Source organism: Panthera uncia (assembly GCF_023721935.1).
Source record: "Panthera uncia isolate 11264 chromosome B2 unlocalized genomic scaffold, Puncia_PCG_1.0 HiC_scaffold_24, whole genome shotgun sequence".
NCBI classification, from domain to species: domain Eukaryota; kingdom Metazoa; phylum Chordata; class Mammalia; order Carnivora; family Felidae; genus Panthera; species Panthera uncia.
Genome location: NW_026057580.1, coordinates 14,950,374 through 14,976,206, shown reverse-complemented (window position 1 = coordinate 14,976,206; position 25,833 = coordinate 14,950,374). Strand labels below are relative to the sequence as shown.

The 25,833-nt window shown below is 46.4% G+C and overlaps 2 protein-coding genes and 1 long non-coding RNA gene across 8 annotated transcripts in view; 1 reads left to right on the top strand and 2 right to left on the bottom strand.

Moving 5' to 3' along the window:
• Positions 1-5,569, top strand: part of ADGRF5 (adhesion G protein-coupled receptor F5) — a 96,845-nt gene extending 91,276 nt beyond the window's left edge. For 5 of the 6 annotated variants that reach the window (XM_049653766.1, XM_049653768.1, XM_049653771.1 and 2 more), the window contains 4 exons: positions 1,469-1,510; positions 1,599-1,658; positions 2,498-2,582; positions 4,552-5,569. In XM_049653766.1, the coding sequence (XP_049509723.1) occupies positions 1,469-1,510; positions 1,599-1,658; positions 2,498-2,582; positions 4,552-4,631 (267 nt within the window). In that variant the 3' untranslated portion in view covers positions 4,632-5,569. Of the gene's footprint in view, positions 1-1,468; positions 1,511-1,598; positions 1,659-2,497; positions 2,583-3,832; positions 3,900-4,551 lie in introns of all 6 variants that reach the window. The other variant, XM_049653769.1, reaches the window with a different exon arrangement.
• A 2,443-nt stretch (positions 5,570-8,012) lies between these two features.
• On the bottom strand, positions 8,013-13,917 carry LOC125938533 (uncharacterized). Its single transcript, XR_007462729.1, has 3 exons — positions 12,575-13,917; positions 11,266-11,370; positions 8,013-9,348 (listed from the first exon to the last, which is right to left on the bottom strand). It is a non-coding gene; the product is annotated as an uncharacterized LOC125938533 (long non-coding RNA).
• Positions 13,918-19,562: 5,645 nt separating this feature from the next.
• Positions 19,563-25,833, bottom strand: part of MEP1A (meprin A subunit alpha) — a 36,980-nt gene continuing 30,709 nt past the window's right edge. Inside the window, exons 11-14 of the mRNA XM_049653765.1 lie at positions 25,211-25,684; positions 24,303-24,476; positions 23,484-23,784; positions 19,563-20,408 (exon numbers count right to left, since the gene is read on the bottom strand). Of these exons, the coding sequence (XP_049509722.1) occupies positions 20,252-20,408; positions 23,484-23,784; positions 24,303-24,476; positions 25,211-25,684 (1,106 nt within the window). The 3' untranslated portion in view covers positions 19,563-20,251. The remainder of the gene's footprint in view (positions 20,409-23,483; positions 23,785-24,302; positions 24,477-25,210; positions 25,685-25,833) is intronic.

Here is a 25,833-nt window from a genome sequence, read left to right as displayed (position 1 = left end):
AATGGGGAAGGATTTTAGTTCAGAGCCCTAAAGAGAAGTAATTACAAGCACTCGGTGATATAGAATGGACACATTCCTCAGCTCCCATGGAACCTCATACCTCTTATCACTGGTATTATAATTTAGTTGCATGCATGACTCTCTTTGAAAAGCCCTGATAATACACGTAAGAGGAAAGTCCCTTCCCTACACAGGATTTTGCTATTTATCCAACATTATCAGGATGCCACCTATGATCTCCTAATTGAAAATACCACTATAAAACCAAGTAATCTCTCCAGTTAAATTTCTACAAGCATTAAATGAACTCTATCTTTGTGGGGTCAGGGATAACATCTATCTCACTTATCGCTGTATCCCTAGTAGTACCTAAAAAAGAACTTGACCCAGAGTAGGTGCTCGATAACCATCTGCTAAATAAAATGAGTGCTATGTACCACATAGTAAGTTCCCTAGAAGCATTTGCTGAAGAAGGAAGAATGAATGTCCTATGTAAGGTAAACATTCTGCTGTATTATACTAAAATGAAAAAGACACACTCTTGGGGTGCCTGGGTGGCTCAGTCGGTTAGACGTCCAACTCTTGGTTTCAGCTCAGGTCACGATCTCACAGTTTCGTAAGTTCGAGCCCCACACTGGGCTCTGCACTGTCAGTGCAGAGCCCGCTTGGGATTCTCTGTCTCCCTCTCTCTCTGCCCCTCCCTCCACTCATGCTGTCTCTGTCTCTCCCAAAATAAATAAATAAACTTAAAAAAAAAAGACACACTCTTTGCTTTCCCATAGCACATAGCACATAGCACATAAATAACTATAATATAAGTCCAATTGTTAGAAGAACTTTAGCAGAGGTACAGACAACAAGAGTTTGGAGCACAAGGAAGGCAATGCTTAATTCTGATTCAACCAGTAGATGGGTGGTAAGCATAGGTCCTCACGAGCTGGTGAGGGGGCAGTGGGTCTGGAGGTGAAGTTGAGACATTGCCCCGATGCTCATGCCAGATCCTAACTTCTGCTAGGCCCATGGCCTCAAACTATATGGCTCATATCTAATGAAGTTTATAGTATGGCTTGACTACAAGGGATTGATAATGTCACCCCATGCTCCAGGTCCTCATCACAATTATGTGAACCCTACGGAGACGTAAGAGATGTACTTAACAGCATAGCCAATAGGACCTCCAGTTCACAAAGGGGCGGGGATAAGGAAATGGAATGATATCCTTATAACATTATAACATTTAAGGTCTCTTAGTGTGGACCTACTGAATCCCTTTGAACATTATTATCTACCAGACCCATTCCATAAACACAGAAGTGGGAAGACGTAGTACGAATTCATTGCCAGGGTAACAATACTTCCTATGTTGCCGGACAATAGAACACGATTAAAATCGTATTGAATTATAATCATAATTTTAAACCATAAAATCATAAGATTAAAATGTACTTCCTGCCAATTCTTTTTTCAGGGGCTATTCATTTTACTCTTTGGGTGCCTCTGGGATCAGAAGGTAAGAACAATCACAGTTTCGTGCTCCCAGAAAAGTCCAGTGTTTGTGGCATGTTGAACTTACCAGGGCTTCCTTTAAACAATTGCAGGTGCAGGAAGCCTTGCTGAAGAAGTTTTCACTGTCAAGATGGTCTTCACAGCACTCAAAGGCAAGTCCTTCCTTTGCAGGGACTTTGGCAAACCCTTCCCTCTCCACAGCCTGATTCACCATAGATCATTCCACTGCGTGTGCGTCTCACCTGATTCTGCCTATTAAAGTCAGCCACGGAGCTTTCACTAAGATGCTGTCCCACATCTTTAAGTAGGGATCAGGTAGCACAGACAATACCAGCTGGAGGTCAAAAATCCAAGTTCAGTGCGAAACAAGAAGTTTTCTGGGGACATTGAAGACAATAGAGAACAGAATGTGAGGAATAACGCAGAGATTGTTGGTAGTTCGTTTTGGAAAATAACGATTGCGCTCAGGGTTGACTGTTTTCACACGTCAGAAGACACTAAACCCTATAGAACAGTAAAACACATATTTGAAAGTTATTTTCCTAATTCTGGTGAGAGTCCGATGTTTCAAGGTGGCCCTCCTACTTGATTTGCTTGAACTTGAAATTCATGCTCTTTCAGGCTCACTTTCAAGAGGAATGAGAGATGCAGGCAGTGACCACTAGAGGGCAGCAAACAAACCATCAGAGAGAATCAAAAGAGGGCTTTGGTGGAGCGCCTGGGTGGCCCAGTCAGTTGAGCGTCAGGCTTTGGCTCAGGTCATGATCTCACAGTTTGTGAGTTCGAGCCCCGCGTCCGGCTCCGTGCTGACAGCGCGGAGCCTGGAGCCTGCTTCGGAGTCTGTGCCTCCCTCACTCTCCCCAACTCATGCTATACCTCTTTCTCTCTCAGGAATAAATAAACGTTAAAAAAAAAAAATTAAAAAAAAGAGGAATCAAAACAGGGCTTTGGTTTAACATTTGCTTGCTAATTGTCTTTTTTTCTTTTTCAGTCAACATCCCTCGGTTCATCTACACCAGTATTTTCTATGAGTTCTCCGATATCAAGAAGATTTAACAATTTGTTTGGTAAGACAGGTACGTAGTGACTTCTAGCTCACTCCCTGGGGTACTTAGTTTGGGTTGACTTGAGCAAATTTGCCCTGATGCGGACTCTCACACCCCTACTTTCCCACTTCATGGCGTTTACCATGAACAGCCTCATTTGGGCCAGAGGTTAAATACAGGAACTCGCTTCTATTTCCCAAACCACCAGCAGGTTGTAGAGAGAGCAACTGCCTTCAGCGGGCAACTGATAATAACTTAAAAAGGATAAGATTTGGAGAATCTAGACAAGCCTGTGGAGAGCTGTCAAAACTGTATCCACCACAAAAGTGGGAACTGTAAATTGCTAGCCTTGTCAAATGCGGAGTTCATTGCTATTCGCGTTAAATAAGAATAGGCAGGTCATGTTTATGGGTTAAGGTATGGCAAAAAAAATATATTTAGAAAACTACTACAGTTTCACATGCTGTGGATTTCTTTTCCCTTTTTTTTCTTTTTTTTGGGGGTGGGGGGAGTGTGGTTGTTTTACATGTGGGCATGTATAAAACCGTGCATGCATAGAGGAGGAATCACCCAAGTTAGCTATTCTATTAGAAACATGCACAGTTAAATTGCTACCTTGGAGGTATAAAATCAATAATGTGAATGACTTTAAGCAATGGGTCTCAGCTAGTCTGGCAAGTTGAAACCTCTGCCCGCTATGCCCCTACCCCCAGGAAAATAAGCACCAAAACTCCTTCCAGCTTCTTGAAACTGAACAGATCTCACAAATGCCGAATCTAGAAAAGCGTCATTATTCCAGACTAAGGCTCTTCCTATATAATCAATTGAGAATGCCTACCATTTGTTAAAACTCCGGAGGACTTTGGTGTTTTTTTGCTTCGACCTGATGCGTTACTCATGAAACCGGAGGACCTTCACTTGCGATTTTGCAAGTCACCGATGGCAGCTGGTGTGAAATTATCAAATCTTCAGGGTGTAGTACAACCACTGCACTTGGCCAGCACTGTCGCTGGAACGTGTTGACCATTCGCGCTCGGGTTAAAACTCTGCGAAATGATTCTACCAAATCAGAATGACACAATATGCAAGGCCGATAAAATGTGCTCTTTGATTTTGAATCAGTCAGGTCAAAGGTGGAGTTGGGTCTCTGCTCCTGAGGTCCCAGGGCCTGAGATTTCCAGTCACTGCCATTCAATGACCCCTCGAAGGTCATTAACGCAGCGCCCTACTGGCCTACCTGAGGGTCCCGTAATCACTGTAACTTTGGTTTATGTTGTCAGCAGCCCCGCAGGGCCCCCCAGGCAGTGATGGAAACCTTGTTAGCAGTGGCAGCTCACCAGTCTGATGGTAGGGTAGGCACTGTGTCCCCTCCTTGCCCAACACCACCTTCACTCGCCCTGTGCTCAGTCCCCGCCTCCCGCTGACACCAGCCCCTGTGGTTGCTCCGTGGCTGCCCCCTCAGCTGCACTTTCATTAGCATCGCCTGACTTCTGCTTCTTTCCCAGTCCTGTCTTTTCTTCCCTTGTAATTTTCCCCTTTCTTTTCTTGTTCCCCTTCCCTGCCCCCAACCGCCACCCTCACCTTTCAGCTCAGCCTCTGGCTCCCTCCCAAGTCACTCCCAAGACCTTCCCAAGTCACTCCAACCCCAGGGGGCCAGGGAGGTTCCCTCACACAGATGTCCCCAGGCCCGTGCATGTGGTGGCATGTGGAGGGCTGCCCAGAGTTCGTATCTCCCTGGCCTTTGTAGAAATCTGGCTGCTGGTTTGATGTGAAGCAGTTAGCGCTTGTCTCGTGGGCTGCCGCGCATGCTTGAGAACAACAGCTTTGTTCTCTGGCACTTCTGGGTCCTGGGAGGAGGGCAGGCATGGGTGTGTTTCCAGGCATGGCCGAGCTTCCCTGGCTCTCGGGCTAGAACTCCCCTTGGGCCATTAGGAGGGGCTCACACCACAGTGATCAGGAAATCTTGTCCTTAAGGCCGAGCTGCTGCTCTGTTTTTCAGGCACGTACAATGTCTCCACCCCAGAAACAACCAGCTCATCCCTGGAAAATACATCCAGTGCTTACTCGTTGCTCAACTAACAACAGGAAAATCCACCCATACGACTTCTTAAAGGACAGTGGATGCTCTCTGAAAAAAGTCCTTCCAAAGCCACGGGTAAACTGTTTTCTCCACAGGCTTCCTGGAGCGGATGCTGAAGAGACTGTTTCATTAGGGGAAGAAGCTTTCTTTCATAAGGACAGACTCAAAGTCATTGTTAAGTTTATTTGCTGCCCCACCCCCACCTCTTGTGTGATACTAAATGTGTATAGTATTTAAGTGAAACTCAAGTCCCCCAAGGCCCAATTTCCCTGTCTGTATTGTAAAATAGAATTTCAAAGAGGCATTGTTCCTTTTCACACGTTGGACACAAAAATAAGCTTTCCTAGGTACAAGGCTAATACTTAGGAACTACTTCAGTGAATTCTAAGAAGAAAGGAAGGAAGGAAGGAAGGAAGGAAGGAAGGAAACAGGAAAAAAGAAAAAGATAGAGAAAAACATTAAAAACTGCATTACTTGTTAATTACATGTTAATGTAATTATTCAGACACTGCCACATGGAGAATACAAAAATGGCTCAAAACGGAAACTGAAATAAGCCAGGGGGAAAGTCTGGTATCTTCCTGGTATTTTCTTAGCTACGAGAGAGGGACAGAGAGAGAGAGAAAAAAAAAAAAAAAGGACAGTGGGAAAAGACAGGGAGGAAATTGTAACATGCAGATGCTTTCAAGTGGATAATAATATTTATAAGAAATGCATGGAAGGAGATGTAATTCTCTTGATGCTAAACACACACACAGATGCTATTAGTTCGTGCTAAGGTTTGAGCTCAGTGGACCGAGTAGGCAGAGGAAGCGTGATTGAGGCTCTTTATTAGATCCCAGCAGACCCAACGGCTAATTGCATCTTCTAAAGTTTATCGGGAAAAGCCTTACATGTTGGTTTATTCCACTTTTTTGAAGGCCAAAAATATATTTTTTTATATCCATCACTTGCCAAATGTGATATAATGTGATATAAGTGTGATATATTGCACTGAAAACAGATCCCACCTGTCATATACTGTATTTAACAGCTTTAACCAGGTACTTCTCTGGGCACAATAGAATAGATTTTAATAATCGTATGGCACGGTTTATTGTTCCTGTTGTTGCTACCGTGGATTTCGTGGCCCTTGGTGTGTTGTATAGCTCCCTATGCATTAGCTCTTTCAGTGCTTGAGTTCCGAGACCAATATACGTTAAGAGTTTTGCATTGTCTAACTTGTGTTTATTCCGACTACTTGGCAATCTTCTGGAAAGAAGTTTTACAGCTGGCTCAGTCTACGCTCCTAATGACCCTTTACCTCAGTGAGCAGATGGTGGAGGTTTGCACCCAAGGAGGTGATTGTTTATGAATTAGGTGCAGGTGTGTGTGTTTCTCGTGCTGTGTGCATTTCATAAAAATACAACTGTTATTCAAATCGCATCCATATTAAAGTCGGCTATAGCCACAGCAACCATACGTTCCAAAGTGAAGTCTGATCGCAGAGAGAGAGCAAAACACAATAAACATGTGAGGCTCCTCAGGAAATGTGGGCTGCGTGGTCTTCGTAAGGGCTGAGAACCAAAACAGGCCTCACCATCAGGAAGGTAGGAACCAAGAGGCTGTGACACAGAAACCGTTTATTTACTGAGTTCCGAAAGGAACTCAAGGGTTGCAAGGGTTTCTTTTTAATATTTTAACTCTTTGACATCCCTTCTTTTTATTTGTAGTTTAAAACTCTTACTTCTGCCTCTCTGTTCTTCATGGGGAGAAGGAGGTGGGACAAATAGAAGTCCCAATCACGTTTCAAGTAAATGAGCTCTTCATTTCTACGTGTTCCCAAATGGTGTAGACCTCTACTCCCATGCTTGCCTGGAAATGGTCACAAAGGAAATGATTCAGCTATACAATTCTCCAGGAATGGTCACCTCTGGGCAGAGCTCAGTCCTGAGGAGACAGCGCCGGAGGCTAGGCTCCAGGATGGATGGAAGGAGAATTAGAGATCGTAATGGCTTTGCCGGGGCTGGTTCCTGTAGTAATGGCAGGGATGATGGAGACTTAGTTATATAGTACAACATGTGAGCATGGCCATCGTGACATGATCAGCCAAGGAAAGCATAGCACTCAGGGGGCGTTCAAAAACACAACGGGACAAGAAACATAGAACTTCCCCCCACGTCAGCAGGGATAACCTTGGGAATCATTGTGTTCATGGGGGAGAGCCTCCATAATGGCAGGAACCTTTGCAGAGTTCCATAGGATGTGGCTTTGGCCCTTTGCCCACATGCATTCACTGGAGCACGTTCCCTTATGCCCAACACACACACGTGTGTGTGCGTGCACTTTCCACCTTTCAAGCCACAATACCAGATCCAAATTCCAGAAAGCCTATGAAAAATAAAAAAAAAAAAATTAGAGCGATACTTGCTGGTTTTCTGCCCAACTGCAAGATACATAGTTCAACCGCTGCGGTTTGCCAAGATTATCCTAAAATAAACAATAGAATTCAAAATTGTAAGAGAGAGCAGCCCACGAATCTGGAAGGCCTATGGAAGCGGGAGCCCCGCCAGGCCCTGCGTTCACTAGTTTTCAGTCAGCAAGGATTGCAAGGGTTTGGCAGCAGATTTCTGAGGACGAGGGAGAAGGAATGTTGGCTCTGATGGGGCAAAGTGGGATGTGTGGTCCACTGAGCTCCCATAGTGTCTAGTGTTTCCCATGTTCCTGACCTCCCTCAGTGGGTAAAGTTCCATGGGCCAGGACTTGCTTGCATTAAGAGCCTTCTGGTAAGTCAGTTTCTTGCAAAAGGATCTGTGCTAATACTTCAGAGGTTGTGAGGTCAGAGCAGTCACAAATAGCAATTATTTGTGAATAATTCGGGCACCTGGGTGGCTCAGTTGGTTAAGCGTCTAACACAGGTCATGATCTCACAATGTGTGAGATCGAGCCCTGCTGACAGTGCAAAGCCTGCTTGGGATTCTCTCTCCCCTTCTCTCTTTGCCTCTCTCTCTCTTCCTCCCTCTCAAAATGAATAAATAAACTTAAAAAAAAAAAGGCAAATGAGAAATTAAAATAAACTATGGAAATATTCTCTGGGAATATTGGTAACACATCACGTCTTGAATGACCCATGTGGCTACTCTCCTCCCCCCCTCCCCGCCCCACCCATCTCTTATATATGGACAAAGAGGTAAATAAACACCCATGGGGTTTTCAGGATAGAAGTTGCTAAGAAACTGAGAAACGCTGGGAAGTGGGACACCTGGGTGGCCCGGTCGGTTAAGGGCCTGACTCTTGATTTTGGGCTCAGGTCGTGATCTCACAGTTTGTGAGATCGAGCCCCATGTCGGGCTCTGTGCTGACAGTGCGGAGTCTGCTTGGGATGCTCTCCCTCCCTCTCCCCTGTGCATGCCTGCTTTCCCTTTCTAAATAAATAATGAATGAATGAATGAATTTTAAAAAAAGAAACACTGGCAAGTGATAGCGTTTTATGGTTTGTGTAGAGAACGGCAGAGAGATCAGGGTTGGAAGGCTAAAAAAAAAAAAAAAAGTGACGTGGAGAGGAGGAAGCCGACAGTGACCAGTAAGTGCAGAAGCAGGGGAGGGAGTTATTCTGAGGTGAGAGGAAAGGAAAGTCACAACTGATTTTGAGGAGACCAAAAGGAAGCAAGTCTAGTCACAGAAATCCTGTGTAGGCGAAATGCATTTTATTTGTGGCGTGGGAAGTTGATGTCAAAGGGCACTCTGCATCCCAAAGAGCATCGGTGACACAGGCCAGGGGAAGGCTGATTCTCTGAGTGTCCAAAATAAAGGAGGGGCTTACGGTGGAGATTTATCTTCCTTGTGTTAATGTTTAAAAGGCCATGGAAATCGTGTCTCATCATTTGAAAACCGTTAGCTCTGAAACGAGATTCTATAGGTTTCTAATATTATGACTGGGGATATTAAATCGGGTCACAATAGTGTGTCGGCAAACTCTATGTGGGCTTTCCATGCTTGTAACAGGAAAATACCCAGCGAGGTCTCCTGGAACTCTCTTTATACAGATTGTCTGCTCTTTCGCAGTAGGTCAGTGCTGCGGTCTCAGGCTCCCCCACCGGAAATCCAACCAGAATTTAACTCCATTCTCCAGGCTTGGGGTGGGGGGCTCCCAGAAGCTCCCAGCAGAGCTCCATTGGCTGACAGCACTGACGTCTCCCATCACACCAGCCATACCCCAATGCAGCGTGTGAATCCTGGAGGCTTACGGAAGGCTTAAACACGGGACCTTGAAGTAAAGCTCTCAGCACCCAACTAAACAAATATCTATTCTAACAGTTGTGTGTGGCTTGGTTGGAATTTTCACCGACAGCTGAAAACAGCGTCCCATGAGTTCTGTTAGCAACAGGTATTTCTGCAACATGGGCCCATATGCCCTGTATTAATATTCTATTGGGGTGTAACATGTTACCGTAAACTTAGAGGCTTAAAACAGCACTTGCCTTGTTATCGCATGGTTTCTGTGGGCCAGGAGTCTGGGCACGGCTTAACTAGGTCCTCTGTTCAGGGTCTTCCCAGGCTGACCTCAAGCTGTCAGCCGGGGCTGTGGATTCATCTGAACGTTGGGCTTCTCCTCCAAGTTCATCGGTTGTTCGGTGGAATTCGTTCTTTACAGTTATAGGATTGGGGCCTTCGGCATCTAGAGGTGTCCTGCCATTCCCTGCCGTATGGCCTTCTCCACAACATGGTCGTTTGCTTCTGTAAAGTCAGCAGGAGGACTTCTGTACTGCTTCGAATCTCCCTGGCTCCTTCAGTTTCTGATCCTAGACCCTCTTTTAAAGGACTCACCTGATTAGGTCAGGCCCACCCGCGATAATCACCCTCGTGATTAATTCAAAGTCAGGTGATTAGGGGCCTTGATTACCTCTGCAAAATCCCTTCACCTTTGCCACATAATGGAATCTAGTCGTGGGAGTGATATTATATTTACAGGTCCTGATCAGTTAATGGGGGAGTATCACACAAGATATTTCATCAGATTGTTTAAACAAGCAAACAACATTAAGGACCCAACACTACTCTGTAGATTCTCTCTGAGGCATTAGCTGTGGATATGTGACCTGAAAATGTTTCTTTATCCATATCAGTAATCACACTTTACAGGGTCTCTCTGGCAGTGTCAGTAATAAAGCTCTTGTGACTCAAGTATTTCAATGTCAGGGCACCTGGGTGGCTCAGTCAATTGAGCATCTGACTTCGGCTCAGGTCACGGTCTCACAGTTCGTGGGTTCGAGCCCCACGTCGGGTTCTGTGCTGACAGTTCAGAGCCTGGAGCCTGCTTCAGATTCTGTGTCTCCCTCTCTCTCTGCCCCTCCCCTACTCATTCTCTCTCTCTCAAAAATCAACATAAAAAAAATTTTTAAAAATTAAAATAAAGCCAAAGTGTTCCTCCTGTGCTGGGCACTTTGTCGTTCTTCAAGGCTCCCCGTGCAGTGATGACACTGGGAGCCTGTCGTTCACATCCAGGACTGGGAACATCTCGTCCTCCATAAACCCACAGATCTCTCATATGCTCTTACGGGTCACAGCAACTTGTCTGGAGTTTCCTGCTCTTTTGCACCGAGTTTTTTCCTTTGTAAGGAAACGCATACATCTTTCAGAAGGAAGATTGTTTATTTTTGTGTTTTGAAGATTTCCCCCCGCCCCAGCTTTACGACGTTTATACTTTCTTCATATAAACAGGAAGAAAAGCAGGCTTTCTATGAACACTTTATGTGAACATGAACGCAGCTTCCTTTGAACTATTCGGTAACACCTTGTACGCTGCGTTGTCTAGAGGAACTAGAACGTGAGAATTTTGAACTTTTAGCGGCCCAGTTACAAAAAGGGGACTAGGTAAAATTAATTGCGATAATGCTTTTATGTTACTGAGTATATCCCAAACGCTGTCGTTTCCAGATGTCATTGATGCAAATGTGTTAATGAGACATTTTACATTCCTTTCTCTCTTTTTTGTACTAAGTGTTGAAATGCCAGTGTGCATCTCACACTAACCAAATGGCTCAGCCATATTTCAAGCGTTCAACAGCCACCCGTCTCTAGAGGCTACCTCATTGGACAACGCAGCTTTAGAGCATAAACCAGAGACAAAGGCTTTCTGCTATTCTGCCTTGTGTATGCCGACAGGAAGGCAGCAGCATGAATTTAAAGAAAACCTGCACCACACCACCCGTGCTGGTCTGTGCAGAGACCCTGCACACATTGGGGCAGGGGGGAGGGGGCAGAGCTCCATAAGGCCCCAAACACCTCTCTTCCCTATCACCCCTGCCCCTCCAAGTTGGCCTGAAAGCCACACCGTTCAAAACTCCCCTCCGAGACTTGTGACAAGCATGGGGCATTTGCCTCCGAAAATCACGGCTCTGGGGTGCCTGGGCGGCTCAGGCGGTTAAGTGCCCGACTCCTGATTTCCACTCCGGTCATGATCTCATGGTCCATGAGCTCAAACCCTGGATCAGGCTCCACACTGACAGCTTGGAGGCTGCTTGGGATTCTCTCTCTCTCTCTCTCTCTCTCTCTCCCCCCCCCTCTCTCTGCCCTTCCCCACTCCTGTCTCTCCAAATAAATAAATAAATAAATAAACTAAAAAAAAAACAAAAAAACAAATCACAGTTACACCTCTTCCTTAGGAAGGAGGAAGTGTCTGGAACCTCCATCAGCCTTCTTTCTTGGGGAAGGAGCTTGCCGTCTCATCAGTATGGTGTAGCAGAAAGAACACGGCTCCTAGAACAGAAACACACGATTCCTCGCTCACCCGAGCCTCCCCTAAACCTCTCTGGTCTTTGGTTCGCTCACCTAAAACCTGGAGATCATTCTAATTACCTCCCAAGGCTGTGGTCAGGCTTACAAAGCACCGTTTACATAAAAACAGATTTTGTAAGCCTGTCAAGCATTCAAACAAAAGATTACTCCCAATATCTCTTTGAAAGGCAGATAGAGGCTGCCCACAGACAGCTGTAAGGAAGGGCATTAAGTTCTGGTGATTCTAATGGGGTTCCAGGGGCATTCTAAGCCCTGGGCATCTAGGGGGTTATCAGGAGGACCCTGGATCAGGAAGGTTAGGTCACAGTTCGTGAGGTACCTATGAGGAAATGATTCCTGAACAAATTACTGGCTCCAAAGATCCCCTGCAAGCTAATCCTGTACGTAACAAGATGACTTTTCCTACGAGGGACCAAAGCACATATGTGGACATACCTCCACATAGACTGTCCACACTTCCCGGAAGAGTCCGGCCCTCTTCCTTGCCTCAGAATCTGGTTCACAGGTCAGGACTCAGTCCCTAGCACACACAGCGCAGAAGGCGGGTATGGGCCGTCCACTGTCCCACGGTACAGGGAAGATCGCCGGAGGCCTAGGCCTGTCCCACCACCCCAGGGGCCTTCAGAACTCTGAGGACCGGGCCTCCCTGTGGATCAACCTCCCCCTGCAACTCCTTCTGGGCCCTTGAGCCAGGGCCTGGAGACCGGATGGTCCAGGAGGATGAAAGTTTGGGGAAGCAGGAAAGCTTTTTAAGTGTGATTAGTGGGTTCCCAGGGAAGGCCTGCTTTGAGTAACGCTTTCCAGCATCAAATGGGTCCACGCGGCAGACCTCCAGGTGCCTCTTTCCTCCAGGCCAGCCAGCAGCAGCAGCAAAATCCAAATACAGCCTGACCCCCGGGGGGAGACTCCTATCGAATGACCCCTCGGGGCTGCAGATGCCCAGCAGTGGACTTTGAGAGAGTGGAACTGGCCCCCTGGGCCATGCCTGTGATGCATCCGCCCCTTCTCTCTGGTCCCCCTCAGCGATTCTGAAGGAGTGGGGCAGCGAGAAAGCACCTGATTGCTTCCCATTTACCAACCTCAAGGGTTAGGGTTCTATCCACTCACCCACTGCCTCCCCAGCAGCCCCACCCCATCTCTCCTTATGTCCAGTACAGACAGATACCTAAGTTTATCTTCTAGCACCTTCTAGAGAGGAAACCATCTTCACAAGTTTTCTATGCTCAGTGACTGTGGAGCACACAGAACAAGAAGGCACAATCCCTGAAGCCTACCCCGCGGCAGGCCCCTGTCATTTATCTCCAGACACCAATTTCCCGTTTGTGTGTGTGTGTGGGGGGGGGGGGGGCGTGGTCCCCCACAACGTAGCTACCGTCATCTTTGCTGCTTTCTAAGTGATTTTCTAGCTACCCGTTCTTAACCTTTGACCTTTAAACTCTGGGATGAAGACTTGCAAGGGCGGGGCGCCTGGCTGCCTCAGTCGGTTGTGGGGGTTAAGGGTCCGACCCACCGTTGATTTCCGCTCAGGTCATGATGTCCCGGTTTGTGAATTCGAGCCCCGCACGTGGAGCGCTGCCAGTGTGGAGCCTGCTTGGGGTTTTCTCTCTCTCTTTCTCCCTGCTCCTTTGCCGTTCGCTCTCTTTCTGTCTCTCAAAAATAAATAAATAAACTTTATGGGGCACCTGGGTGGCTCAGTGGGTTAAAGCATCCGACCCCAGCTCGGGTCACGATCTTACAGTTGGTGGGCTGGAGCCTGACTTCAGGCTCTGTGCTGAGCTCAGAGCCTGGAGCCTGCTTCGGTTTCTGTGTCTCCCTCTCTTTCTGCCCCTCTTTCTCCCTCTCTCTCTCTCTTTCTCTCTCAAAATGAATAAACATTTAAAAAAATTAAAATAAGTAAATAAATTTTATATTAAAAGAGAGAGTTGCAAGGTCACCAGGGCCCCCTCTGCACAAATGGGCGATGGGGTAGGGGAGAGGCGAGACGGATCATGCCCCAGGGTTTCATTCTTTAATGCAGAGCCAAGTCCCAGGGAGGCAGGCCGACGACTGTTACAAACCACACATAACACACCCAGGAGCCCAGGGAAAAAAAAAAAAAAAAGACGCTTTTTCTCAGCACGAAAAGCAACAGGAACTGATGGGGCAAGTCGCGGGAAGACGGTCCTCGCAGCTCACTTCCTCCGTTGAACAGCACCTCCAAGAGCGTCGCGGGCCCCGCCTTCTGGCACAATTTCCATTTTGTGCCATCCCGTGTCTTCCTCCTCCATCCTGCCAACCAGCCTCCACACCCCCCGGCTGCGGTGGAAAGAGGTGTTCGATTTTGCTTTCCCGAGGAGGAATGTTTTTCTGGAACAGTGAGCGGTTCCCAGGCCCAGGCCCGGAGGCGCTTTCCCGCAGCTGTCTGTCCGAGTCAAAGCGAACCGACAGGAATCTCCAGCTGGGCTCCGCAGTTGACAGACAGCTTGGCCTCCTGCTCCGGGGTTTCCTCGTGGGGCCCGCAGGCTTCTGCTGAGGCTCGATCGCCACCTTGTGGTCCTCGGAGGGAGCGCCGCCTTACTGACCGAATCTTCTGTACCCAAGCAAAGGCAAAGCCAAAGCCAAAAGGCAAGCCCAGAAATCACCTGGTTTCCCCTTTCAGACAGCAATCTGTCTGGAAGGTAGTTTGAGGAAGACAGACGGATGCCTTCCGTTTTTTACAGGGCCTTCACGCTGTTCCCACAAATACACCTTCAAAAGGATGAACTAGGATAGACCTGATTCCCTATTCTACTCCATCCATGGGAAATTACTGCCAAGCTGGGTTTTCATTTTCCACCCACGCTGGACCCACAGCTGTCCCAGGGCTCTCTGACACGAAGCCCACTGCTGAGGCCAGCTGGTGAGTTTTGGTCTAGTTTCTGGACACTCATTCAAGAGGAGGCTGCTGGCTTGGCCAACCAGAGTGTGATCCAAGAAAACCCAGAAGAAGTAAACAGTACCAATTGCTACGAAGGCTAATCCTTGGCACAAAGGAACATGCTGACCCGGCCTTGTGTAAGGGGGCAGGCAACTTCTGAACATGGGACCATGTCATATGCTTTGGGATGTTGCTTACACAGCCCCCACCCCAACCCCCTTCCAGAATAACTCTGCCACCTTCTCCCTTATGGGACATCCTTCTAACCGAAAACCACATCTCAAGGAGAGATGAGGCTTACCGTGCAAAAACCTCTGGGAGAGAAGTACACAGCAAATGAAATAAAATTTACCTTCCAATGCAACTGGCTGATAAGTATCTAACTATGCCAATATTTATTGAGTTCTCAGCACATGTTTGGTGCCCGTCCTGAGCTTTTAATGCATATAATCTCATTTAAGCCTTACAGCAACCCTGGGTTGAGTAGACGTTCTTTTTATTCTGCAGATGAATGAACTAAGTACAGGGAAGTTAATAACGCCCAAGGTCACACAGCTCAAGAATGGTGGAGCCAGGTACTGAATGCAGAGGGTCTGACCTGGAATATGTGCACTTGGCCACCTCTCTCTGTTGCTTCTTCATGCAACCCGATGCATGTACAGTCCAATAGCAGGGAGACTTCCGGGTACACAAAATGGGAGAGAGAGAGAGAGCAGTAGTGATGGAAAGCTTGGAGAAGGGAAGGCGTCTCCAACCTTAATCTTACCTTATGATTTCACCCAGAGCCAGCCCAGGACACAATGACCAGTGTTCTGGCAGACTTGGGAGTTGGTCCACTTCCTTCTTTGGTCTCTGATGGAGCATAAAAGGATTCCCACCGTGTTGCTTTCTTGAAAGCAGATCTCACATTAGCCATCTAGTTGACTTCCCAAATGGAGCAGCCATTTCAATCTTGGGCTTCATGCAGACGAACTTCCATGAGGTTCCTGTCACCAGCGATGCTGTTTTACTCTTGCCAGAGATCCATCGAGCACTTTCGGAGTGTTGGGTGCCATTTAAACACACAGAAGAAAAGTAGAATTTCTCAGAAATGAAGTATGTTTCTGAGGTGGTGTTTAAATTTTTTTAATGTTTATTTATTTTTGAGAGGGGGGCACAGGGAGAGGGAGACACAGAATCCAAAGCAGGCTCCAGGCTCTGAGCTGTCAGCACAGAGCCCGACGCAGGGCTTGAACTCACGAACCACGCGATCATGACCTGAGCTGAAGTCTGACGCCTAACCGACTGAGCCACCCAGGTACTTTAAGGTGGCGTTTAAACACAAGTGAAGAATTGAGACATTTGTTCGAATAAACCTGGCTACGTCGTGATTTCCCCTGTGATATGCAGACTGAAGCAGCTGCTGATTTGCTAAGTGAATTATTTGGATTCTCCGATTCATTTGTGAGAGCACTGGGCTGTCTTCAGGGCTGATTGACAGCCAGTTTAGGGAATAGAGAGTGGTGATCCCATGCTTCCACTCTGCTTTTACTCTCTTGACCAGACAGAAATCTTTAAATGTTCCTGATGATTTCCACTGAGCTGTGGAATCACACTTGGTTACAACTGTCCTAAATTTGTCTAGGCCCAAGGGAATCGGTGCCCAACACAAAGCCGTGTCTCAATCCATTCTGGGACTGCAGAACCAGCCCTTGGCCAAATTGTGAAAGGTGGAGAAAGATGGGTTTTGTCTTCACTGTCTTCTCCCATCTGACTTTTAGCTGTATCTCTTACAGACTCTAATACGCATGTACACACACACACACACACACACACACACATCACCCCTCCCCAAACTACCGGTCTTATTAAGTTTCCCTGGTAGCCTAAAGGGGACAATACCTTCTGCTATTAAAAGGATCTTTGACCCAATGAAAGCACTCATTCTCTCTAGAATCGGCCCACTTTACTCACGTTATCTGAATGGAACCTCAGGATCCCTAGGTTTCCCCCAAGCCGTAAAAAGGATGACATAATTCATCAGAAAGGAGGACCTGGAGAAGAGGTGTTAGATTGTAATTTGCCTGCATGCAGGGCTGCATCGATATCGGATTACACAGGATACAGTATTCGGGTCACCTGTGATCCACAGCTGGAGGGGGTGAGACGCTTGTCAAAGTACTCTGCAACGTTACCATGGTAGTTAGCCTTGAAGGGCCCTAACCAAAAGACTGTACTGCAGAAATACATATGGTAAAACCTTTTCTCTTTTTAAATTTTTTTAATGTTTATTTATTTTTGAGAGAGAGAGAGAGAGAGACAGAGCACGAGCAGGGGAGGGGGGCAGAGAGAGGGAGACACAGAATCGGAAGCAGGCTCCAGGCTCTGAGCCATCAACACAGAGCCCGACGTGGGGCTCAAACACAAAAACTGCGAGATCATGACCTGAGCCAAAGTCGGATGCTCAACCGACTGAGCCACCCAGGCACCCCTCTATGGCAAAAACTTTTGAATATTGCTATCTCAAACCACACCAGAGGGTTTTCCTTAGTATAAAGGATAAACTCGTCTTTGCATCAGTAAAATGGAATTATCCAACAGTTATAGGTACAAAACTCTGGCAGGCCCAGTGAACTAAATGTGGAGTAGAATCTCGGATTACAACTATATTTGGTTCTGATTTTCCTCACTTGAGGGAATATTCCATTGGCTGATCCAGTTAGATCTGTGGTTCTCCAACAGGATGATTTTAGCCCCCATGGGACAGTGGGCAACATCTAGACACATTTTCAGTCTTTGTAACCAGGAAGGTGGTGCATCGATGTCTAGTGAGCAGAGGCTAGGACACGGCTGACATCCTACAATGCACGGAACAGCCCCCAGCAAAGAATATCTAGTTTAAAATGTCAGTAGTGCCCAGGTGAGAGATCGTGAGCTGGACGATTCTGTTCCTGGCCTTCAAATTATTTGGTTGCACGTACCTAGAATGAACCTTTAATCTAAGATGCTCGTTGGAGAGCAACTTCACAGAGCAGACACTTCACTACATTTACAAAACAAGTTAGATGACCTTTGTGGGGCTTGATGGATGACAAATATGTTAATGTGTGACAGAATTTAGAATCTTGTTTCGTTGTAACATTTGAAGTAAAGGCATATAGGTCCCGAGCACTTCTCCCACCCACATGCTCCAGATATAACTGAAGAACTTGACATTGGTGGATGCCCAGATCAGCCCAGGCCACTTCACAGAAGGAAATGAGCCATTTGGGGGAAGGGGAAAGGACCAGGGATGGGAGAAGTGGAGGGAAGCACGAGACATTTTCAGATGTTCAAACTACTCTGCCTCCTTCCCCCTAAGACCAAGGAACCAAGCACCCAGATACAGAGAATTTCCTGCCTTCTCACACTGCCCGTCTAAATCGCATCCTGCCCAGAGGTGATGAAATGTGCATTTCTCTCGCCTGTTACAAATGCCTATTTTTTCCATCACCACCCCAACACCTCAGAAGAATAAGATATCTTCCAACCCTCCTGGAATGATTGAAAGCTTCAGGCTCAAAGAAAAGCTAAATGCCGTGTCCAGTCCATGAGGTACTCAATTCTTAACCGATAGAAATGACCATCAATCATCAACGGAGATGCACCTATATAGTAGGTATGCTTCTGGTTGTGAGAACCTACAGAGACATATCAAAATATTTGACCCTCACTCCGGTACCTTCTTACCGTTGTTTTGACGAGCAGGTTATTTTTAAATGTTTATTTATTTATTTTTGAGAGACAGCCATAGAGAGTGTGAGTGGGTAAGGGGAGAGAGAGAGAGAGGGAGGCAGGATCCCAAGCAGGCTCCCCTCTGTCAGCACAGAGCCCAGTGTAGGGCTCAAACCCACCAAAGGTGAGATCGTGACCTGAGCCGAAATAAAGAGTAGGACGCTTAACCTCCTGCGCCATCTAGGTGCCCCGCGGAGCTCCCTTCTGAGGTGAGACACCGGGAGGTTGTGGGGGGAACGACCTCCAGGCCTAGCTGGAAAGGCAGTGTGGGTTCGTAGGCTGCAAAGCCCCTAGGGAAGAAGCTGTTTATTTTCAATATGGTTTTTGGAGATAGAAGTCTAGGCTGGTGGCTGGGTACGGTCTCATCTGGTCTGAAAACTAAAAGGTAACATCTGCACGCATTCAACTCTAAAATACGTTCTGACCCATGATCCCACTTTATTAGTCTGCACCCCGGGATGTGTTAGAGTGGGGTGAGAGGAGGTGGTCCACTATTACTTCCGTTTGACAAATGAGGAAACTAAGACCCAGAGCTTACGTGACTTTACTAAAATTGCACGGCTGGTTAGATGTGTCTAAGGTATCTGACGTCCAGACCCGTTTTCCATCAGAGCCGTGGTTCCGAGTGCCGTCCAGGGACCAGTAACAGTAATGTCACCTGGGAATGTGCTAGAAGTGCAGATTCTTAGACCCACCTTTGACTTACTGAGTCAGAAACTCTGGCAGTGGTGCCCTCGATCTGTGCTTTGACCAGGTCCCCGGGGACACCAACGCACTCAGACTGGAGAGTCAGTTCCCAAGAGGTGCTGTTTGCACCTGCTACGTACTCTCCCCACACCTTTCTATTCAAGGGATTCTTCTTAACCCATCATGTTTGTTTACAGAATGGCCATAAAGTGTGTACTTAGGAAGTTGGTACCCTAACTCCTGGACCACTCAGGCTCCTTGATGTATTTTCCTTTATTAAACATCCAGAGCCAGCCCTCTGTGGTGTCTTTGCCAACTGGGGATGGGAATCTCAGCTTTCCTTTGGCTTGACCTATCTTGTAACTTTCTTGCACCAGACAGTTTTATCTCCTTAGGAACTGCAGAAAGAAAGGGCGTCTAAAAATACTTCTTTAAAACTTTCTTGGGGTGCCTAGGTGGCCCACTCAGTTAAGCCTCCAAGATCAGCTCAAGTTATGATCTCGTGGTTTGTGAGTTTGAGCCCCACGTCAGGCTCTGTGCTGACAGCTTGGAGCCTGGAGCCTGCTTTGGATTCTGTGTCTCCCTCTCTCTCTCTCTCTGCCCCTCCCTGTTCACTCAGCCTCTCTCTCTCCCTCTCAGTCTCTAAAATAAATAAACATTTAAAAAATTTTAACTTTCTTCTACCAGATACTTTCTGTTTATTAATATAGTAATTTTATACATGAACAGTAGATAAAATATACTTTAAACTTAAACAGATCTGAGGGAGCTTTGGACAACCTTCCCTCTCCACACACACACACACACACACGCACACACACACACAAATTTACATGCAATGCTGGACACACAGAAGGTACCGACTCAATATTTATTGAATTTATTAAAGACCTATTTTTAGAATCAGAGGAGGAAGAAAGCAAATGCCATTAAGTCTGCTGCAAGGAGGAATGTTCCTCTCACCCACGACACTATTGTGTCTGATGTACTATTGTGTATTGAGTACTATGGTGTCTGATGAAAAATAAGTATTTGATTTTAATATAAATGACATACAAGTATCACTGTATCTATTTTATCTGCAGTAGGAGTGAGAGTTTCTATAACTTAGCTCTTCATTCATTAGTATTTCATTCATTCGTATTTATTGAGTCCTCATGATGTGCCAGCCAGGTGCGCCCCCAGGCATTGGAGCTAACGTGATAAATGAGGGCCTGCCCACATGGAGCTTACAGTCTACGGGAAAGACAGCCAATTAAATAAGTGATTCACACTGAAGTGTCGTGGATGCTGTCCCAGGACACGCTAGATCCCTTCGGAGCACACGGTAGGGTCACAGAACCATGTGGGAATCAGGGGCAGAAGAACCATTATGGCCGCACCGGAGGCTAGAGGCCTATTCAAAGCAAGGCTGCTAAAAATTGCCCCAAACTGTGCTGAGGCCCAGAAAGGAAGGTCTGAAGTAGCAAAGGTGCTTCTGTGATCTGGCTGCTGTTAGCAGGCGTGTCACTGCCTTGGCTTCTGAGACAGGATGTTGATGATGGTGAAGGTCAAGAAGAGCACGCCGGCTGTGCCTCCGATCATCAGGCCCAGGAGGCTGCCGTGCACCTGCATGGCCTGACAGCGGTCCCCCGTGTAAAAGAAGGCTTGGCTGGAGACGCACCTAGGGGGACAGGACACAGGAGGAGTGTGGGAGCCACCAGAGCCTCCAGCGGAGCGGCTCCATGTGCCTGGCCCCGTTCCAGGCTTTGCATGAGTCGATACAACCTTGTAACAGCCCTAGGAGGTGGTAGTTATTCCCAGGCCCTTCTTATTATCCTTATTATTATCCTTATTGTCTTATTATCCTTATTCTTATTATCCTGTCCTTGCAGGAAAGGTTAAATAACTTGCTCAAGGTCACACGGTTAGTGTTTCACACTTAAAAGCCTAATTTCCAGAGGTCTGTCTCCAGACCGGGGACTCTTGGCCACCACGTGCAAGGCTTAGGAGGAAGGTTTGGGGTACTTGAAGAATACGCTGTCCACGCTGGTTCGGACTATAAGCTACAGGGGAAATTCTCCAGAAAGAGTCTGGCTCAGTGCATTGGTGGGAGCCTAAGATCTTCCAACAATATCAATTTGAATGTTGCTGTAACGTGAGCATCCTGTCACCTGTATCCCAGGCTGCCCTGAAATTTGCCAGATCGTGAGCACGTTGTGCTTATTGTCATGTTTGGTACGCAGTAGGCACACAATGGCCACCCCCTGGGTTTGCTTGTTTGTTTTTTAATGTCATTTGGTACAGAGATCAACTAACCTCAGAAGCAGGGCATTGAGGGGGATGTTTCATCCTTTCCATGGCAGCCATTCTAGCCTTTGTTTCAAGCAATCTCCTCACCACAAAGTCTAATCACAGAGTGGAATGTGACAATCAGAAGTCACAGACTGCTTTTACTAATGCCGGGACTATTTTATCTTCCTCCAAACTAGACGTTGGCTTCTTAAAAATCAGTGCATAACAGCAAGTTCATTCAATCTTTCTTCTGGCCCAGTCCCCTCCAAATACAGTTTAATTAATTCCCTCGCATTACCTTAGAGGAGCTTATACCGCAAGCTGTAGGTTTGTGGAAAAGGCATCATTTGGTTTAGCAGAGGGTGACACACAAGTGGAAACCACTGGCTTTCCTTACTCTGAGGAGGAAGCCAGTTGGGAAATATGGAAATCTGGCATCCAGGGACCTATCAGCTAAGCAGTGCAGACCCATGGCTGTGGAGCCCTCTACAAGGAGGACATTCTCCAATAAAAGGAACCAGGGCTCTTTGGAAAAGCGGTTCGTTCCAGGGCTGGGACAGGGAAAGTAAAAGATAAGCCTGGAGTATCCCGTGGTGCCAGAAAGTAAAATTGTGTTCATGGAAAAATGAGTGTGTGCAAAAAGGACACAGGAGCCAGTCTGGAAGGACTCCCAAAGGCCAAGGCTGGGACAATATGAGCAATATAAGAAATACTGGCATTATGGAACTATAGCCCATAGAATAAAATCAACATTTGTGTGTCCCTAGCGATAGAAATAAGTAATTGCATGAATAAATGAATGGTGAGGAGTGGACAGTTATTCTTTACAGAAGAATGTCACTTAATGAATGCGGAGGGATTGGGGGGAATGAGAAATCACCATTGGAATATTACAGAGGTATTGTTGCTGCGGTTTCACCCATGGGCACTGACATCAGTGGATGAGGAATTTAGGAAAGCAGGATGCTGCATGATCTCTGAATGTCTCTCCCAAGACATATACTAGCAACAGAGTAAGGAACGGACACCCCTTGGCCACATGATCAAGGTTAGAAGCACCAGTCATAACGCCCATTGGCATCAGGTGTCCCGACTCTTGCCAAAAATGTACAACCTCAAGCTATTCATGACAAAACATTAGATACATGCAAATTGAGGAACAAGTTACAAAATAGTTGACCAGTACTCTTCAAAGTTGTCAAAGTAGTGAAAGGGAAGGAAAGACTGGGGGATTGTCCTAGACTGAAGGAGGCTTAAGGACACGTGAAACTAAGTATGTTGTGGGGCCCTACGCCGGATCCTGGAACAAAAAAGGACATTGGTGAAAAGACTGCAGAGATCTGAATAAGGTCTGTGGTTTGGTGTAATGCTATTGTTAACACTATTTTCTTGCATTAATGTTCATTTCTTGGCTTTGTTGATTGTACTGTGGTTAGGTAAGGTGTGAACATTAGGGAATGGGGAGCTCTGCGGTATTTTCGCAATGTACCTGTAAATCTAAAATTATTTCAAACTAAGAGTTTACAGAAGAAGAAACAAAGTGGAGATTGAAAAGAACTCCGAAGAAACGTAGGTATTTTGAGCCGAGCAGACTGGTCGCTACCTCTGCTACTATCCCGCCAGATGAAATCGATGCTTCTGTCCTCATGTATATCCTCTCATGAAATATTTTATGCAAAAAACAAACATTATAAAAAGGACAATTAAATACAGCGAACTGTGCAGACAGACAGACCTGGATGCAAGTCTCAGCTTCAGGATTTGATGTCTGGGTAATTTTAGACAAATTATTTAACCTCTCTAAACTTCAGCTCCCTTAAGCACCAAATGGGGATAAGGGGGGTCCTTATGTCCCAGGGTGGATGTGACGAATAATTTAGAGCATGTATGTTTACTACTCAGGAGACCCCAAGACCCAGAGCAAGCAGTCAAAAAATATCAGATGTCCTCATTACTATTATTAAAAACATAGCTATAAAAATAGTACAACAGAACAGACAACAGAAATCATAATTAACAACATTGGCAGTCAGTAAACATAAGCTTGGCCCTAAGTCCCACTGAGGCAGGTCATGGAGTAGAAAGTCCCTGGAACTTTTGTGAGCGCTGCAGTGGAGTTCAAAATCACAACAGTCAAGACCCTGTTGATCACATCCCAGAGCGGGGGAAGGGATAAACGTCAAGAGATAGGAGATGTGGGACCTCTTCTGTGCCCCGACCGCACAGGCCCACTGATTCAGAGCACAGCTTTGTGGAGTCAGGGACTGCCACGTCCAGTTGACCATCTGATGTAGTCATTGTCCTAACCTTTTACCAGGGGGAAGCAAATGTTGGGCTCACCTCTGCTGACCGACCGCCTGCCCCCCCCCCCACCCCTCCACAGGGGGAAGGAAATTTTGGGCCCCCCCCCTCCCCCCCCCCCCCCCCCCCCCCCCCCACCCCAAAACATGGCCAGGGAGCCTACCTGCAGCTCGCCATCCCCTTCACGTTCACACAGATGCCTTCATTTTGGCAAGGGTTTGGGTCACATGGGTCTCTGAAGTACTGGGGCCAATTGTGGTCTTCCAAGGGGCCTGTGTTCTCCACTGACCGCTTCGGTCGGCTGGGCTGCCCCTGGTCCAGGTTGCTGGGTAGGGCTTTCTCTAACAAGCCCTTTCCTGTGCCTTCTTCTGAGGTCTGCTGCTCCCGGCCCTGGAGAACAAGGCCTTGGGGAATCAGCCTTGTGTCTTCAATTTGAACTTCAGTCTGGAGAAGGTGGGTTATATCTTGAGGAATTAGACAAAGGACAGTGAGGAACATCTGTACTTAATATCTGACTACAATTAACTTCCACTTCTGGAGAAAGTTCCCTGGGCCACCTCTATCCCTCGTGGACATCACCTTCAGTGCCATGGAGAGGTGGCTTTGAATCCAGCTGATTCGCATGCTAGCTGTTTTTCTTTTCAAACTAATGCAATCACATTTTTATTTATCCAGCTTGAAAAAGAAGCACCAAGCTAGCATAGATACACTGACCCAAACTAAACTGAAGTCAACAAACTGCCATATTTGATAAATTATCAAAAAAAGATGACACTGAAGTTTTAGTTCCTCCCAAGGACAGTTAAAATAAAGATGAGAGTCCTTGAGCAATAGCTCTCCTAGAGCACATCTTTTTTTTTTTTTGTTTTAACCTGGTCCTCAAAACAATCCCTATCCCCCATGCGATGCTTAAAAATCGGTGTAAGATCAGTGGAAGCCCCAGAACATAGGTTTAGTTATTCAGGAAAATCAGGAAAAGTACCTTCAAAGTCCACAAAAATTATAAGGTCGTCATTTTTAAGGAAACTCTTCCTTTTTAGCATTTCGTGGGAGATAAAATTACTCCAGCCCCAGTCGATGCTTCTAAAACAATCACAGTCCTTATGATAGGATCCCACAATGGACGGCCTGTCCCAGATGACGGAGTCATTTATGGCTGCAAAGTTATAGGTAACATAACATCACATTACCTCTTTATACTTCACTCTCCCACTTGTCTTTAATGAGTATATAGAGCTTTCTTAGAAAAAAAAAAAAAAACAAGTTGGAAAAAATCAGATTATTTATGCTTTCCAGGAGAATCAAAACTCAGAATTGGGAAGGGGGAGGGGCAGAGAACCAGAGCTCTGAATGGTCATTTGTCCATTACTAGGTCACTTCCTCAGTGAAGAGGGAAAGACAGGATGGCGATAGCCTCTTCCTTTTAAGGCTTAAGGTTCTTCATTTGAAAATTAAAAATTCTGTGCATTTCTTTATTGATACAACCTTGTTTCATTGACATGCTGACGATCACTAATATTTTAGGAGTCAGTGCATTAGTTCGGCACAGAGGCTAGGAAATTCTGAGTATTTGATAAATGATTAGCAGTTCCTGTTCTCTCATTTAGACTGAGTTAGACGAAGCAGGAACTGCCTGATTTGCTTCTATGCTGGGTACAGGGCACTGAGTTTGGCCCAGTGCACGTCCTTAATAAATGCTTGAAGAGTAAATTCTGAAAAGAGAAGGGAGATACAATGACATTGAACATTTTCAGCTTACTATTCCCACATGACTATGCTGTTGATACACCCGAAGAGGAAAAGTGAGAGGAGGTGTTAACCTCTTGTACACAGATGGGAACCACATCTGTTGGCCCTTTTGGGTCGAGTGGCAGATCTTAGAGCACCTACCTGAAGATGTCTGGGACTTAGAGGTAGTGAACACCATGCTTGAGGACATTCTATTCCTGGCATCGGGTTCCTGGTCGAGTATTGTCATTATCACCTGTCTGTTTTCCACTGGCCACTCCAGGATAGCATCATTCTCCCCACTGCACAGGTGAAAAGCAACTCCTAAGTAGCCAGATGGACTGTAGCTTGTTCTGCCATGAGGGTACAAAGTCAACCCAAAACCATATCCCTCTGAATTGTAGAATCGAGGACTCAGGAGCTTGTCCCCTTTAACTGTGCTCTGAAGGACCTGCGAGAAATTCCGTACTGTCCAAACGCCTGTGGGGCATGGGGTTTCCGTCAGAGTGATATCATCTAGGTAAATTCCCCCATTTGAGTTCTGGGGGTCACCTTTTGAGCCCTGGAAAAGGTAGCGAAACTTCGTTTCTTCTCTAAGTGTCACATGGGCAATTTTCCAATTTTGGTCCAAATCTCCTAAGGACAGAGAATAAGGTTGGTGACAACTGTGGCCAACATTTATTGAGCACGGACTATGAATCTAGTGCCAGGCCAAGAGATTTATATGAATTATCTAATGTAATCCTCATAGCATTCCTATGAGGTAGATACTGTTATAAACTGGT